The sequence below is a fragment of the Chelonia mydas genome, chromosome 9 (genome assembly GCF_015237465.2).
Source record: "Chelonia mydas isolate rCheMyd1 chromosome 9, rCheMyd1.pri.v2, whole genome shotgun sequence".
Classification (NCBI taxonomy): Eukaryota; Metazoa; Chordata; order Testudines; family Cheloniidae; genus Chelonia; species Chelonia mydas.
Window position 1 is genome coordinate 86,305,135 of NC_057855.1, and position 18,243 is coordinate 86,323,377.

General features: G+C 42.2%; 1 protein-coding gene across 9 annotated transcripts in view; it reads left to right on the top strand.

The window, feature by feature from the left end:
• Window positions 1–18,243, top strand: part of TENM1 (teneurin transmembrane protein 1) — a 517,886-nt gene that overhangs the window by 377,233 nt on the left and 122,410 nt on the right. For all 9 annotated transcript variants that reach the window (XM_037909021.2, XM_043523191.1, XM_043523186.1 and 6 more), the window contains one exon: window positions 5,546–5,692. In XM_037909021.2, coding sequence (XP_037764949.1) covers window positions 5,546–5,692 — 147 coding nt within the window. The remainder of the gene's footprint in view (window positions 1–5,545; window positions 5,693–18,243) is intronic.

Sequence of the window (18,243 nt, forward strand, 5' to 3'; positions counted from 1 at the left end):
CCCCAGAACTGGGCAGGAGGGTCTCGTGGGCCACCGTAGTGGGTGCCCACCCTGCCCCTAAGAGCCAGAGGGACCTGCCAGGGGGCGAGATGGGGAGTCCCGGCGGTGCTTACCTGGGGCAGCTCCCAGGAAGCATCCGGCAGGTCCCTCTGGCTCCTAGGGGTGGGGTAGCATAGCTAGGGGGGGAGCAGGGAGAGCGGCTGCTTCCCCCAAGTGGCTGCTCCCCCCACTGATCACATCAAAAGTGGTGCCTTAGGCCCCGACTCCATGGGTGCTCCGGGCCTGGAGCACCCATGGGGAAAACTTAGTGGGTGCAGAGCACCCACAGGCAGCTCCCCGCCCCATGCCTGGCCACAGCTAACCTCACTTCCGCTCCGCCTCCTCCCCTGAATGCGCCGCCCCCCTCTGCTTCTCCGAATCAGCTGTTCGCACAGGAAGCCTGGGAGGGCTCAGAAGCAAGCGGTGGCTTCGCTCCCGGGCCCAGGGAAGCGGAGGTGAGCTGGGACGGGGAGCGGTTCCCCTGTGCGCCCCCCCAGTTACCTGCTGCAGTGTGGGTGGCCCTCCTCATGCCCCCCCGCCCCAGCTCACCTCCGCTCCACCTCGGCCTCCCTAGGCCTGAGCGTGACGCCGCCACCTGCTTCTCAGCCCCCCGGCTTCCCGTGCGAACAGCTGATTCGCAGAAAGCCGGGGGGGGGGGGGGTGGCAGAGAAGCAGAGCGGGGCGGTGCGTTCAGGGGAGGAGGCGGAGGCGGAGTGGAGGTGAGCTGGGGCCAGGGCGGGGAGCTGCCAGTGGGTGCTCTGCACCCATCAAATTCTCCTCATGGGTGTTCCAGCCCCGGAGCACCCACGGAGTTGGCGCCTAAGGCGCCACTTTTGGCCGGTTGTTAAATTTAGAAGCTCTTTTAGAACCGGTTGTCCCTCGAGGGACAACCGGTTCTAAAATTTAACAAAATTTAACACCCAGTTCTAGTGAACCGGTGCGAACCGGCTCCAGCTCACCACTGGACTTACATTCATAAAGGACAACCACCCACAGCAAAATATAATCATAAAATATACCAATAATGAATTAACTCAGCTGGCCAATAAATCTAAACAGGAAAACAGCCCCTTTAATCTCCTCGGGAACATACCCTCAACTTTCAAAAAAAAAAATCTATGAAATAAATGGCTTTGAAAGTGTACTGGAAGATCATCAAGATCAAGCTATTTCAGAACAATGAGAGACCTAGAGTCCCAAGGCCCTTATAGACCACACCTTACCAGCAGACCCTCTCTATTTTATAATGATGGGGGGATAGAGCTCAAGTCTCCCTGCTGATGGCAACATGTCTTGGGGAGAGAGGTGATACTTCAGGTAGGCAGATGCTAGGAAAATAAAGGCCTATAAGTTGTAAGTAACAATTTAAACTCTACCAGGAGACCTGTAGGCAACTGATGCAGATCTTGGAGCCATGGTGTCACGTATAATTTATGTGGATAACAAGAACTATCCAGAGCTATACAAGTAAGGATTAAAAAAGCAAAACACAAGGATCCTTGAAAGAAACCACCCTCTGTCTTTTGGGAGTTAGGAAAAAACATTCTCTGTGTGCAGGCTGTTCTGTAATGCATCTTTCTCTGAAGCACATGCTACTGGCCGCTCTGAGCCAGAACACTGGACTAGATGGACCAGTACAGAAGTTGGACCAATAAAAGGTATTACCTCATCCATTTTGTGTCTCTAGATGGACCACTGGTATTTAGGCTCTGTCTCTTTGGCTGGCAGTTCCAAACACTTTTTGCAATATCTCCTTTAGTGGCTGCCAGAAACCCCTGCAGACTGAGTCTTCCTTCCTCTTGGAATCAAATCTTTTCCTTTTGATAGTGCAGAAGTGTCAACACACATTTTCAGATAAAGAGCATTGAATTCGTGAGAGTCCATTCTGGCAAAGAGAAAGCACTCGTTTAGAAAGGGATGCCACTTGTAGTGTTAAATTGATTGCTAAGCACCATCCATTGTCCTTTGGCTCCCTGTGTGGTAAGGTAAAAATCTGACAAAAATCTGTACTGGCACCAAACTATACAAGCAGATGGACATTAGTGGGCACATCCAAGATACTATCTATCTGTCACACCGAGCAAGGAACCTAATTGAAAATGCTGAAATTATTGTTAATTCAGAGTTTACAAACCCTGGGGATGATGCAATTGATCCATTTTAGATCTAGTTTCATAATTTACAGAAAGAAACCAAAACATTTCCCATAGCCACCAAAGGGCAAGTGTTTGTCTTATTTATAGATTCATAGATTCATAGATATTTAGGTCAGAAGGGACCATTATGATCATCTAGTCTGACCTCCTGCACAACGCAGGCCATAGAATTTCACCCACCTGCGAAAAACCTCTCACCTATGTCTGAGCTATTGAAGTCCTCAAATCATGGTTTAAAGACTTCAAGGAGCAGAGAATCCTCCAGCAAGTGACCCGTGCCCCATGCTACAGAGGAAGGCGAAAAACTTCCAGGGCCTCTTCCAGTCTGCCCTGGAGGAAAATTCCTTCCCGACCCCAAATATGGCGATCAGCTAAACCCTGAGCATATGGGCAAGATTCATCAGCCAGATACTACAGAAAATTCTTTCCTGGGTTACTCAGATCCCACCCCATCTAATCATAGAATCATAGAATATCAGGGTTGGAAGGGACCTCAGGAGGTCATCTAGTCCAACCCCCTGCTCAAAGCAGGACCAGTCCCCAACTAAATCATCCCAGCCAGGGCTTTGTCAAGCCTGACCTTAAAGACTTCTAAGGAAGGAGATTCTACCACCTCCCTAGGTAACGCATTCCAGTGTTTCACCACCCTCCTCGTCAAAAAGTTTTTCCTAATATCCAACCTAAACCTCCCCCACTGCAACTTGAGACCATTACTCCTTGTCCTGTCATCTTCTACCACTGAGAATAGTCTAGAACCATCCTCTTTGGAACCACCTCTCAGGTAGTTGAAAGCAGCTATCAAATCCCCCCCTCATTCTTCTCTTCTGCAGACTAAACAATCCCAGTTCCCTCAGCCTCTACTCATAAGTCATTGTTCCAGATCCCTAATCATTTTTGTTGCCCTTCGCTGGACTCTCTCCAATTTTTCCACATCCTTCTTGTAGTGTGGGGCCAAAAACTGGACACAGTACTCCAGATGAGGCCTCACCAATGTCGAATAGAGGGGAACGATCACGCCCCTCAATCTGCTAGCTATGCCCCTACTTATACATCCCAAAATGCCATTGGCCTTCTTGGGAACAAGGGCACACTGTTGACTCATATCCAGCTTCTCGTCCACTGTCACCCCTAAGTCCTTTTCCGCAGAACTGCTGCCTAGCCATTCGGTCCCTAGTCTGTAGCGGTGCATTGGATTCTTCCATCCTAAGTGCAGGACCCTGCACTTATCCTTGTTGAACCTCATCAGATTTCTTTTGGCCCAATCCTCCAATTTGTCTAGGTCCCTCTGTATCCTATCCCTACCTGCCACCGTATTTACCACTCCTCCTAGTTTAGTATCATCCACAAATTTGCTGAGAGTGCAATCCACACCATCCTCCAGATCATTTATGAAGATACTGAACAAAAGCGGCCCCAGGACTGACCCTTGGGGCACTCCACTTGATACCGGCTGCCATCTAGACATGGAGCCATTGATCACTACCCGTTGAGCCCGACAATCTAGCCAACTTTCTACCCACCTTATAGTGCATTCATCAGCCCATACTTCTTTAACTTGCTGACAAGAATACTGTGGGAGACCGTGTCAAAAGCTTTGCTAAAGTCAAGAAACAATACATCCACTGCTTTCCCTTCATCCACAGAACCAGTAATCTCATCATAGAAGGCGATTAGATTAGTCAGGCATGACCTTCCCTTGGTGAATCCATGCTGACTGTTCCTGATCACTTTCCTCTCGTGTAAGTGCTTCAGGATTGATTCCTTGAGGACCTGCTCCATGATTTTTCCGGGGACTGAGGGGAGGCTGACTGGCCTGTAGTTCCCAGGATCCTCCTTCTTCCCTTTTTTAAAGATGGGCACTACATTATCCTTTTTCCAGTCGTCCGGGACTTCCCCCGATCGCCATGAGTTTTCAAAGATAATGGCCAATGGCTCTGCAATCACAGCCACCAACTCCTTTAGCACTCTCGGATGCAACACATCCGGCCCCATGGACTTGTGCAAATCCAGCTTTTCTAAATAGTCCCTAACCACTTCTTTCTCCACAGAGGGCTGGCCACCTACTCCCCATGCTGTGTTGCCCAGCGCAGCAGTCTGGGAGCTGACCTTGTTCGTGAAGACAGAGGCAAAAAAAGCATTGAGTACATTAGCTTTTTCCACATCCTCTGTCACTAGGTTGCCTCCCTCATTCAGTAAGGGGCCCACACTTTCCTTGGCTTTCTTCTTGTTGCCAACATACCTGAAGAAACCCTTCTTGTTACTCTTAACATCTCTTGCTAGCTGCAGCTCCAGGTGCGATTTGGCCCTCCTGATTTCATTCCTACATGCCCGAGCAACATTTTTATACTCATCCCTGGTCATTTGTCCAATCTTCCACTTCTTGTAAGCTTCTTTTTTATGTTTAAGATCCGCAAGGATTTCACTGTTAAGCCAAGCTGGTCGCCTGCCATATTTACTACTCTTTTGACACATCGGGATGGTTTGTCCCTGTAACCTCAATATGGATTCTTTGAAATACAGCCAGCTCTCCTGGACTCCTTTCCCCCTCATGTTATTCCCCCGGGGATCCTACCCATCAGTTCCCGGAGGGAGTCGAAGTCTGCTTTCCTGAAGTCCAGGGTCCGTATTCTGCTGCTTACCTTTCTTCCCTGTGTCAGGAATACCCCATCACAGGCCATTGGGCCTATTTACCATGAATATTTAATTACCAAAACCATGTTATCCCATCATACCATCTGGAAAGAGAGTTTTAAGGAAGTGGGAGGGGGCATTACAATGAAAACTCCCATTTTCCTTCCTTAGGAAAGTACTTCAGAATGAATCAAAACAGGCTTCCCTAGCCCTGCTGGGTTCATGTGGGTTTCCACACCTACAATATCTAGAAGTACATCTTCAGCTCCTGCTTCCAGATTTGCTCACCTAAAATTACTCACCTACATTTTGCAAACTCATCTTTTATGTCAAGGTTTCATATAAAATCTCTGTCATGAGCACACAATTGATACCAGGTATGAAAACCAAGATAGATAGAAGTTCTTTGTATGTGCAAAGCAGATAGTTAGACTTCTGATTACTCAATACACATACTATTAGTGCACCCACATCTGAGTTTTTGCATCCACAGGATTTTAGGCACCAAAAAAATAAGCCTTTATAACTTTGGCATGCTTTTTAGGCAAGCAGAGTTGAATATTTGTCCAAGAATGTGACTGGAGTCCAAAGTAGACCAACTGTGATATCATTTGAAAGTAGCAAATATTGTTATGTAATTTTAAAGAATGTTGTATAACAATTTATAATTTTAAAGAAACTCCTGCATGAAGCCTTGTTCTTTACATTTTCTTCTCTAGATGGCTGCCCAGGTCTGTGTTATGGAAATGGGAGATGCACTCTTGATCAGAATGGATGGCACTGTGTGTGTCAGGTGGGATGGAGTGGCACAGGATGTAACGTTGTCATGGAAATGGTGTGTGGGGATAATATGGATAATGATGGAGGTACTGTACATGCCCCTTTATTTACTTTTTAGTTCTTATGCAGTTCATTTTCCTGAACAGCTGTCCTATAGCTTGTCTTTATGTGAGTTTGTCTTTTCTATCATAGAGGCTCAATGCTATACCCCTTTCTCATGTTAATAGTCCTGTTGACTTCAGTTGGATTACTCCCATGAATGAGTAGTTGCAGGGTCTGACCTTTATATTGTAAGCTCTGGAGGAAATCTATCTTCCTGCTTATATGGTCTCCATCATCATAGTACCATGATGTGTCTTGAAAAAATCCATGTTTTTCCTAATAATTATGTTATTCTTTCATTTCCTTCCAAAAAACCTAAAATAACTCCATTGCCTATAAACATCCCTTATGAGAACTGTAGTTGTCAGACTGACAATAGTCGCACAAATGAAATTTAAAATTCTGTCCTAACATTCTTGTGTGACTAACAGAATATACATTGATACATTATCATAATATCAATATTATGAAAGAAATTCTTCAGAAAATATAAAATCATACATTGAGACATGCGCTTATTAAGCAAATTAGTTTCTTAATTTTAACAGAGAGTCACAGTTATAACAGAAAATTGTGGCACATAATTTTGAGATGGTGCTGAGCAAACCAGTAGCAACTATTCTGAGGACCTCTAAGCCAGAGGTAACTTTTAAATATAGCATGTGACCTAAACATAAAAACATAACAATGTATAGTTAAAGCAGCCTCTCTCTTGCTCTATTTTCCCCTGTTGGATCAGTGTATTTGCAATTAAGTATTCCCAGCCACTGCGGCCCTTGTTTCACTCCAAGGATTCATAGATTTTTAAGGCTAGAAGGGACCATTGTGATCATGTAACTGTTCATGATCTGTTCTGTGTAACACTGGCCATAGGACAATTCATTTTTAAGTCCAATAGCTGCTTAAAGTAGAATATATCTTTTAGAAAAATATCCAATCTTGATGTAAGGGTTTTCCACACCACAACCCAAGCTAAACCTTGAAGATTAGCTTCTTCCAGTCATTAATTACCCTCATTGTTAAAAACATATACCTTATTTCTAGTCTGAATTTATCTAGCTTCAACTTGCAGCCATTGGTGCTTGTTATATCTTAGTCTAATAGATTGAAGACCACTCTGTTATGTCCTCTATTTGGTTCTGCATGTGGGTACTTATAGACAGTGATCTCGTCACCCCTTAACCTTATTTTTTTATAACTTAAACAGAGAGAGCTCCTTGAGTCTTTCACTAAAGTCATGTTTTCCAATACTTTATTCATGGCTCTTCTCTGAACCCTCTCCAATTTTTCAACATCCTTTTTGAATTGTGGACACCAAAAATGGACACAGTATTCCAGTAGCAGTCGCACCAGTGCCAAATACAGAGGTAATATAACCTTCTTACTCCTACTCAGTATTCCCGTTTATCCAAGAATCACATTAGCTTTTTTTGGCCACAGTATCACACTCCGAGCTCATATTCAGCTGATTACCCACCATGACCCAAAAGCTTTCTCAGAGTCACTCCCTCCCAGCATAGAGTCCCCCATCCTGGAAGGGATGGCCTTCATTCTTTGTTCCTAGATATATGACCTTACATTTGGAAATATTGAAATGCACATTATTTGCTTATGTCCAGCTTACCAAGTCATCCAGATTGCTTTGCATCAGTGACCTGTCCTCTATATCATTTACCTCTCCTCCAATCTTGTGTCATCTGCAGATGTATCAGTAAGGGTTATATGTTTTCTTCCAGGTCGTTGATAAAAAATGTTAAATAAAATAGGGCCAAGAACCAATTCCTGTGGGACCCCCACTAGAAACAGACCTATTCAGTGATGTTTCCCCATTCACAGTTACACTTTGAGATCTATAAGCCAGTTTTTAATCCATTTAATGTGTTCATTTTGATTGTGTACCATATGGACCCCTATGACCTTTTGGCACCGCCCTCTTAATGTCTGAATCCAATTCAGAATTGTCCTCCTGTTATTCCAATTTTCCCTCCTTCATCCTTCCTTTTTCACTTTATTTCCCCTTTAAGAGTACTGGTGCCTAGGGATCAACCTACCCCATCACATGACATGGCCCTTAAGACTTGGAAAGATCTGATAGAGCGAAAGACCTACAAGGTATGGGTAAAGAGAAAATGGTCCTGGGATAAGAAGTGTTTGGCAGAAACTCCCATCACTGTTTCTCTAAAGACCTGAGATCAGGAGCCTTACAGAGTGGGCAGGGCAAGGTTCCGCTCTCACCCAACAAACAAGGATGAGCTTTAGCAGGGGGACCATGTATATGTTGCCTTCTCCCTCATAGCACAGCAGACAGCAGAAGAGGAAAGTCTGCCGGAAAAACCTCCCAGCCTAAGGGTGGAAGGACTGATTGGGAAAAGGGCCAGCTGGAGTAGAAGCTGTCTGAGGCTCTACAGCTTGCCTAATGTACAACTCCAGCTCCAAGGAGGAGCGGTAGGGGACTTCGGTCTTAAGGAGAGGGACAGAGGGATTGTCCAAAATACAACCTAATTCCAGGAGGACTGGGGCCTTCTGAACACGGGGAGGAAACTGACTAGAACTTTTACATGGACCCATATTCGGCATGAACTTGAGCTGCTAAATAAGTGAGTGGCCCTCTAGAGAGAAAATAAACCAGACCCCCCAAAAGGTTAATTATGTGAAAGGACCCAGGGAATGCTGAGTGCAACACACCTGCAGGACCATTGGGGGAGCCATAAGGGAGTGTGTTGAAGAGGCTCACCTCATGACACTCCTTCATCCATGACCCATAAGCTCACTATTCTTCCAATCTGTGTAGTCTAATCTGTATCCCTTCACACAGCGTTCCACTGTGAGGGTCACTATCGCCTGTGTACTTTCCCATCTGTCTGGTACTTTCTCCCCTGCTCTTCAAACCACTGACTCACTCACACTCTCTCCCTTTAAATCTGTCCATAAAACCCTGTTTATCCTGCAATATATGTAAAGCATTTTCTGATACACTCTGTGAACTGGTTCTATATAAATTGCCTCATACTGTGGTTTTTGCCTGCTTTATATTCTGCAGTAACAGTGAGTTATTGAGTGTTGGCAGTATTAACTCTAAATCTCCTTGAATTTGTCAGTTTAAGGCAGATACTTAACATCATTTCACTGTAAATTTTAAAATTATTTTTATGGTAGCGTAACGTATGGGGACAGCTCCATTGAAATTAAAATTAGAGATAAGTGGGGAGAGAAATACTTAATTCGCCTGGTTGCTACAGCTGGGCTAACTGCCATTAGTTTCACTTCACAATCAGTTGTTTTTTACAAAAAAATTTAAGTTTTTTTCACATTAAAATCACTTCTTTTTCCATCCTAAATTCATAGGGCCTGATTCTGCTGTCACTTACACAGGTATAAATCCGAAGGAGTTCCACTGAAGTCAATAGTATTACACTGGCGTTAAATTGGTATGAGATCAAAAGCAGGGTTCCAGGCCTTGTATACATAAAACCACAGAAATTAGATCTGGAAAAGATCTGTTACACTATCCACTCCAACCCCTCAGCCACTGTAGGATTGTTCCTTAGAGCGCACTTTCTAACTCTTGGTCTCGTCTAGTTGTATGTGTACATTATCATTAGGTTTCCACATGGGAAAGGTCATTAAGGCTGATTGTGTTTAAATTACATATTTGTGTCTTTATGCAGAGATCTTGGGAAGTGTTCTGAGCTTTGAGATCCTTAGGAGAAAGACACTACTGAAGCACAAAATGGTAGCAGTAGCCAATTAGTAGTAGTATATCAAACAAACAATCAACAACATTAAGGATCAGGACACTGAAAATTTAGTCTGAATTCTGGGTTGAGACTCAGGTTTGACATAGATGAAAGGTATTTTTGACTGAAAAAAATCAATTTTCTCCTTACAAAAATTAATACAAATACACTGTAGAGTAAAAGCCAATTTTTAATTATAATGAAAGTATAAAAACACATTTCCTTAGTTCTAAGAGTATCTAATGACATGACCTATCTAGAACTGAAATGCCTTGGCTCACGTATTGGATATGTCGTGCTCACACAAAACCCTCCCACTTCTAGAGAGACAATATCTTAAATTCTTTTGTAAACAATTACTATAGTATGTAATGTATATATTCATATGTGCCCTGATCCCACAAACACTTAGGCACGTAGGTCTGTGTCAGTGGAATTACTCGTGGCAGTAGAGTTAAACGTGCGTCTGTATTTACCGGTTTGGAGCACAGTGCTTATCACTTATTCTTTTGGGGCCAAAACCCACCATGTATACTCATCCAAAACTCCCACCCAATTGGATAATGAGTGTACCATAACCACCCTTGTCATTCCCCTCATCAGCTCTTTCCCCACTTATGGTCTGCAAGGTATGTTCACCTACTTAATTATCTCTAAAAATAAAGATAAAAACTGACAGCATATAAAAGGTGCACAACCAAGTGGTTTTCGTTAGCTTTTGTGGAGTACATCTGTGGCATTTGGCAGTCTTTATGATATAAGTTATATAATGCTGGGATCTCCAACGGATGTCCTCTTCAGTGTGGAATATTGCTTTCTGTGGGATTACAACAAGATTTCCTGTTCTCATTTCCTCTCTCATCTTTCAGTGCCATGGCTGACCTAATTTCAGTTTTATTTTAGAAGATGATCACTCAGCTCATCTGAATAGGTTGTTTCCTCTGTCTTGCCATTATTGAGAGTTCTTTTGGAAGCATCTAGCTCCGTGACATTGCTTGAAACTCTGCTGAATTCTGTTAATTAAGGCTCTCTCTGAATAAGGCCGAAGTAGCTAGAACATACTGCAGCAGCAGTACTGGGGACAAGGAGGTTTGTACACTCCTCCACATGTAGAACATCCATCCCTCCTGCCCAGCCACACTCCATGCTATTCTTTTTACCATTAGGTTATTTTTCCTCTTAAATCTCATTACATGAGGGTGCAGACTGTCATTTGGCACTCATTTATTTGATGCTGAGCCCCTGTTTTAAGTGTATCTGGTTCTGTCTTTTCAGCTATTTGCTTTCTTTAAATGAATCCCTATACTTTGTTTTTGAAATAAAAATACTGTTTACTATAAGCATTGAGCTAAACACCTAAAGCTCCCTTCTGTCACTTTTCAGCCAATAGTTGTATCTGACCCAAGTACAAGAAAAATATATGACTCAGTTTAGCTTTTGGTTGGTGGCCAGTGCTGTAAAAATATTGACAAGTGTATCAGGCCTATCTATTAGCATTTTAATAGCATATCAGTCAGAGACATTGAGTCCTTATACTAGTAACATACTATTATTATATAATGGAAGTAGTTTTCATTGTTACTGACACTTCTGAAAATCAGGCTTGATACATTTTCTATTCATTGTGTGTTCAAGGCGAAAGACCACTGAGGGCCTGAACAAATATATCTAAAAGTAAATGGTATCTCTCAAACAAAATACTCTGAAGACTTCCTTCTACACATGGACTTTGGCTGGTTTTAAGCATACTCCTGCAAAGCGCAGAATTTTCAATTAATGACTTCAGGTTGCTGTTGTCTTATTGCTACGTGTTGTAGCTGAAACTTGAGGAACAGTTGAGGTTTTTGCATGCAGCACTGGAAACTCTAGCATTTTTGCTGCTTGGTTTCTTCTTCTGTTCACAGTGATTCCTAGCAACTGTAATTGAGCTTAACTGAACTTGTAGAGAAACAAACTAGCACAGGAGTTATATAGGAGCTATTTGAAATAAAAGAAGGCAAAATTAGTTTGAGCACTACTGAGGATATTTTAGTCTGGTAAGGAAAAGACAAAAATATTGAGCAATCTGTGCAGCAATATGAAATGCTCAAATACCACAAGAAGCTCATGCGGTTGAGCTTTATCTGGCTGTCCTGCATGGGGCGGATCGGGGGAGAATGAGATCCACCTGCCCACCTGAAAAAAAACCATGGCCCTCCACACTGTGCGTGAAGGGTCCTGGCCACATGATTAGGTGGCCCCATCCGTGGCTCACCTCTAATACTTTCCTTTGCATTTCTGTGGTACTGAGACCTCTGAAATACCTTTGGTTCTCTGAGTCCTCAGCCAATAGGTGACTATCATTTCATCACAGACCCATTTTGGATGCTTCAAGTCCCTCTCATTCCTTGCTATGTTTATCTTATAGATTCTCTGCCCTGTTTCAGTGTTTTGGACTGCATTTTACCCCAACCGTTCTATTGGCCTTTGCTAGTGCCCCATGGTGCTGTGGCCATGGAATTTGTCACATGTCTGCTTGTCTGTCTATATGTAAAATTAAAACTGAGATTCCAGAATACAGTTCTTCAATGAGGGGATGATTTTGTAGCAAGTCCCATGGCCACAAAACCATGTATTACATAGTGTAAACACAGGCAGTATATTTCTAGCCTTTGTGAAGTTAACCTTGAGAATGTAAATGGAGTGTAGGCAATGAAATGACATCTCCCTGAGTCTGCAGAGAGCCAGAAATAAGTAACTTCATCTCAGTTAAATACAAAACTTACCGATGACAATTTAAACAATAACATTGTTAGCTATTTCACTGTTGATCATCTTAGCAGAAACATCTACCGAATGTGCTTATCCTAAAACACCCAAACTCAACACCTCCTCAGGTGGGGAGTTTCATATCAAAATAAGTAAGGGGATGTCTACACTTGCAGAGTTTTTGCCCTGTAAGTTTCACCAGTGATAGGGAACCGGTGAAAGACAAGTACTGGTTTGTGTACTCACTTAATTCCTTAGGTGTCAGAGAGTGTTTACTCTAGCTGCACTTCCATCACCAATGAGACCAGCACTGTAGGGCAGCTATCCCACAGTGCAGCTCTCTCAATAGGTCTTGTGGGAAGGTGGGAGGTGAGCAGAAGGCATTCTGGGTTCCAGCAGCCCCATTACTTCCTTGTTTCTTTCATGGCATTTTTTTAAAACTCCCTGGCTGCTTTCCCTGCCACATCTACAAGCAAAGGGAAAGGGAGTTTCAAACTTCCCAGGGCTTACAGGGGGAGGCGCAGACGTCCGTTTACCTGGCGTCAGAGCAGCGGAGATGCTTGCCAGACTGGTCACTTTTAGAACTATGGGATCTCCTTTGGAGGCCAAAAGGTGTTTACACTGATAGAACATGTCTTCACTTTCACAACAGCACAAAAAGAACAGCGGTAAGAGCTGTACGCCTCTCGTGAATGTGGTTTTCTTTTGCAGTAAAACTTCTGAGTTTCACTGCAAAAAAGCCATTAACAAGTGTAGACGCTCCCATGGTTTTAGCGCAAAAAAGGGACATTTTTCACTTTAAATGCCAAGAGTGGACATAGCCTAACATAGGAGGCACTATAATGATTGAATTAGTCACTTTCATAGTTAGTTAATAAAAACTGTGAATATTTCCAGTCCACTTCACTAAAAGTGCTGGAGAATCCACCCTGCTGTGTCACATATAACACCTTGTTATTTGCTCCCCCATTCAGCTGTTCCATACTCTGTTCCTGTGACCGCCTCAGCTATGCTCTTGGTATTTTACTAGTTATATTTATAGACTGGAAGAAATGGATCAAATTTACAAGAATATTAGTTTGTGACGCTCCCATAGCTGCCAAGATGAAATGTAAGAAACTCAGGGACAGATGTGAACGCTACAAGAGCTGGAATTTGATAAGTGGTTGGGCTGATAGCTGCTCATGTTGGGACCTATACATTTCACTCAATTTATATACTTTTTATTAACTTTTGTGGTTAGTAAATAATATGAACCTACAGTTAACAAAATGCCTCTTCGTTTTCCAAATGACATTTTATTTTCTGGAGGCTGTAACAGAAATATTAATGTTACTCAGTACACATGAAACCCAAGTGTGGTAAATATGACATACATTTACTACACAGTGCTTGCCTCAAATGTAGTATAATGTGATACTCTTTTATAGTAAACGAAATAGACACTAGGTTAATAGAAGTATTTAAATTTGCTTACTGTGCATTTATGTCTGGATCATAGTCATGAGTTACATAAGGAGTTCCCCTGAAGGGCCTGTGTAATTACAGAATTACAGACCCTATACTCCGCTGACACCAGGATGCTCCTGCCAGAAACACCTTGCCAGAAAGCGAGCAGTGAAATAACCATACTCACCCTTAACGTGTCAGGCCAGCAGAGTAGCCAGCAATGCTTGAGGAAGCATGCTTAATTCACTATGGGTATGTCTACACAACAATTAAAAGCCCATGGCTGGCCTATGCCAACTGACACAGGCCTACAGGGTTCAGGCTAATGAACTGTTTAATTGTATTTGTAGACATTTGGGCTTGGGGTGGAGTCTGGGTTCTAGGACTCTGCAAGGTGGGAGGGTCCCAGGTCTCAGGCTGCAGCCCGAGCCGAAACATCTATACCTCGGTTAAACAGCCCCTTACCCTGAGCCCCAAGAGCCCACGTCAGCTGGCACAGGCCAGCTGTGAGTTTTTAATTGATGTGTAGACAGACCCTAAGTGTGTCATAGTTTGCATGTTCCCCCCAATCACTTATTGAGCCTTTAATGACCACTGTAGAAGCACATCTACAGCAAGACACAGATGCCCTGAAAGGGAGTTAATTTGTATCTGGGCTAGTGAATCCTGGGGATGCCTCATAAAGAAAATGGTAACCCTATTTCAATAATGTTAAACAAGTGCTGTGAACTTTGTGTGAGATTTTGGTGCAAAGTTGTAAACGAATAATAAATAGTTATTCTGTTGCCTTTAGAAATGTGCTTGAAAGGTTCACTTCCCCATCAAGGCAATGCAAAAAATTTATCCCAAATTCTCTTAGTTACAGTGGAGCAGTCTGGCTGAGAGCATAATATGGCCTCTTGCGTTTGCATGCTGCACCTTTTCATTAAGGTCCTTTAAAGTTGGGGGTGCTACAGATATTCCTTGTCTGACAACACCCTCCCTATGCTTGGCAGACCAGTATGCTGAAACCCAGGTCAGCTACTTATTAACATCTTGAATTGCTGTAACAAGCAATCAAGTTGCTCTTTGTGAACTCTATTTTAGGAGTAATGTGAGGAGTACTTTGGGAACTTTTACATTTTAAGTAAAGCAGATAATCAGTTGTTACCTTTCCCACATGCAACTAATGTCATTTGAAAGTTGCATAAGCATGATGTTAGCCAACCTGTGATTGTTCCTTTCAGGTTTAGATTACACAAACTTTAATCACTCCTATTGTAGTGAACTGATTGTATTATATTGCCAGTTGTACCCCACTGCTTCTTATATAAGACAACAGTAGATCTGCTAATATCAAATGCAAGTAGTTTACACTTCAGTGCTACATTTTAGTCTAGCCGTATGCTGTTTTATCCAGTGTGATAATTGACAGTTGAGTCTTCCATATACTGGATCACCCACTGTATGAATAACAGTTTATGCTGTATGTAGCTGTTGATTTTCCTGTGTTTTGTCTCTTCAAAGTTAATAGAAACCTTAACACACACAGGGTCTGTTCTGTCATTTTTTACACTGCCTGCTTACCAAAATGAAGACTGATTGTTGAGAATTGAAAATAATTTTGAGGTATTTTCAGAGTCTGGAGTTTATAAATCAGATTTCTGGGGTTTTCTTCTTATATTTGAAATCACATTGTTATTGGAATTTGGGGGTTGGCATATTGAAACTGATATCCTTACTGTATTTATCAATGGGAATTGTGTTACAAAAGCTTCCTGTCATGTAACTTGAGATACTGCATCTCTCGTTCTCCTCTATAAAAGTTGAGTGACCATTAAGACCATTTAAAAGTCATGTTGTCCAATCTATATATCAGCTTCCAGTCATCAAAATAGTCTTTCAGCCAGCCTGTTCAGGATTTTTTACAGATTTCTTTTAGTGCATATAAATGTTCAATTAGAAAAGTAAAATGCAATCTGATGAAGAAACAATTTTAGGAAAGTTTACTGAAAGGGGAGAGATGTAAATTTTAAGAGAACCTGGAAATATAGGGCCAAATCTTGAGAGACTGCCCATGCTTCCCTTTCCAATGTGTTAGTGGGCCCAGCTTAAGAGAGCTCAGCACAGTCCTGAGGGGACATAATGGGGAGTGTGGAAGGAAGTGGGAGTCAAACACAGTAAGAATCCACAAGTCCCAAAACCCATGTAGGAGGTTATGGCAGGCTGTGTCTATAATTCCCACAAACATACAGAAATAGCCTGAGTCAGCTGGACCTGAGTCAGCTCTGTGGGTTTGACGGGCTCCAATCACATGTTGTTTCTAAGGCTTCCTTCCATTATCGGCCCTCGTCTTTCAGAGTATTTTTCTCAAAACATTGTCCATTTACTCTGCTTTGCTCCAGCTGTGACTGAAAAGAAAATTCTTAAAAGCTGAATAAAATGTCACCTATCTAACCAAATGGTAAAAATGGTCAGATGGGAAAAGTGAGAGAGAGAGAGAGAAAGAGAAGACATTAGTGTTAATCTATCAGCTGCAAAACACAGAGTGACAGTTGCAGTTCCCAGTTTACCAGGGCTTTCTCTGCCTGCATAGTTGTTCCTTTTTTGTCTTTTTATTTTCAGCTTTTCAGGGAAGGTCATATTTCCTCCCTGTATAGTAACAGCTAAGTATCTTGTTTGTGCTTACAGTAACAATAATATTGACAGTGCTCTTTCAAATATGGTTTTGGAGTTTCCCCACTGTTAATAATGGGAGCTCCACACAGACATCCTGCCTTTCACAATGCTCACAAAAATACTTGAGAGGTAATAAAGAAGATGAGCAAATGAAACCAGGTACAGACAGAACAAACATGAGAAATTGCACTAATATAGTTTGAGAGTGGGAAGTCCATACAAAATGGATCCTGCTAAAGATATAGTAATTCTCATTCTGCAGAGAGGTGAACTGTAGAGGAAAGGTGAAAACTGAGTCTGCTTTGAGAACCGGGAAACCATTTCGCTTTAAGCTTGATTTCTTCTTGTGTGCAGTGGGAATTCAAGCCACTGTTGCAATGCACATGAAATGCTGACCAAAATAAGAGTGGGGAGGGCAACTTGTTTTGGGAGTCCGATTCTTCCTTATTTACTCAGGCAAAACTCCTGTAGGAGCCAATGGGAATTTTGCAAGAAAAAGGATTTGCAGATTATTTAAACAGCAGTTTCTCTGTGGTAATTTGTTTTTAAAATAATACAGAGAATAAATTATTTTTAAACACATTTTCAATTTAAATCTTTCTGGGAATTTTGTCTGTTTTTTCTTACACAAATAGAAGAATCATGTCTGTTCAAATTTGGTGTCTCAAGGCTTGCCCACAAGGGAAATTAACTGGAATAATTATTGCAAAATAAGCTGTTTTGGAATAGCTCCCTACGTGGACACTCTTGAATAAGAGTGGGGGGTTTTCCGATTTAGCTTAATTCACTTCCAAAGCTTGTCCTGCAATAGCTGTTCCCATCAGTTTCCTCAAGAAGCCAAGTTCTTAGCTCCCAAGGAAATGGCTTCTTTTAGAAAGTAACTTGACGTTTTTGTCAAGACCCCCTACCCTGCTTTAGTTTACTTTTAGGGCATTCCACCATCATAAAGCTGCTTTACCCAACCAGAGAATTCGCCCTGCCGAGAGGATCTTCAAGTGGTATAGATCCACCTTTGACTCCTCCATTCCTTGAGGATGCAAACTGACTCCAAGAATGCAAAAATATCTTAAAGCTGCTTTTGAGTACCCACCCACTGAGCTGAGCTCTGACCATCTCAGCACCTGAGGTCTTGTTGCTAACTATTTACAGTTGCCCTTTGTTATTGACCCAACAACAAGACTAATCAGTTTGTTTTTCCAGCTGCTCTAGAAGAGATTTTTTAATATTTTTTGCTTAACCAAACAAATAATTACCTTGCCCAAGGGCAGGCAACATTAGTGCAAGGAGTTTCAGATTCCAGATATGTCTATTTCATTGTAGACTCTTCGGTTTTATAAACAGGGTCTGTGCTTCCCTTCCTCAGTGAATCATTATTTACTGAGTGTTTACAGTTCTCTGATTGCTGTATCAAACAAAGAGGAGGTACCTACACAGAAGGAGTTTATAACCTAAGGGGCCCCATTAAAGTCTATGGCAAAAATCTGACCTCATTAAAAATAGAAAGAAAAGATGTCACTTTGGGTGGGTCAAGGATTTGATAGCTTGATCTTATTTCCTGTGTATTAGCATACCTCTCAATCTAAGAGTGTTAGCAAATATGAACTATAAAAAGAAGGAATTCAAGAAGATATTTGAAGATTTTTAGTGTACCTTATTATATTTGACTTCTCTGTGCAGAATTTACTGCATTTATATTTATTGGGCTGGATTTTCAGCCTTCCTTTTTGGTATGCCAATAATTGTGTGTGCAATTTAGGTAATTTAGATGTCCAGGTAGCTGATTGGTGGGAGTAGTCAGGCACTTAGATATTTAAGTGATCTAACCTGTGCTTACCAATCATTATAGGTGCAAAACAGTATACAAAAATAGAGACTCTTTTTAAGAAACTTAGCCCCATTTGTCCTACTTCACCTATCTGTAAGTTCCGAAGGGTGGAATAGTT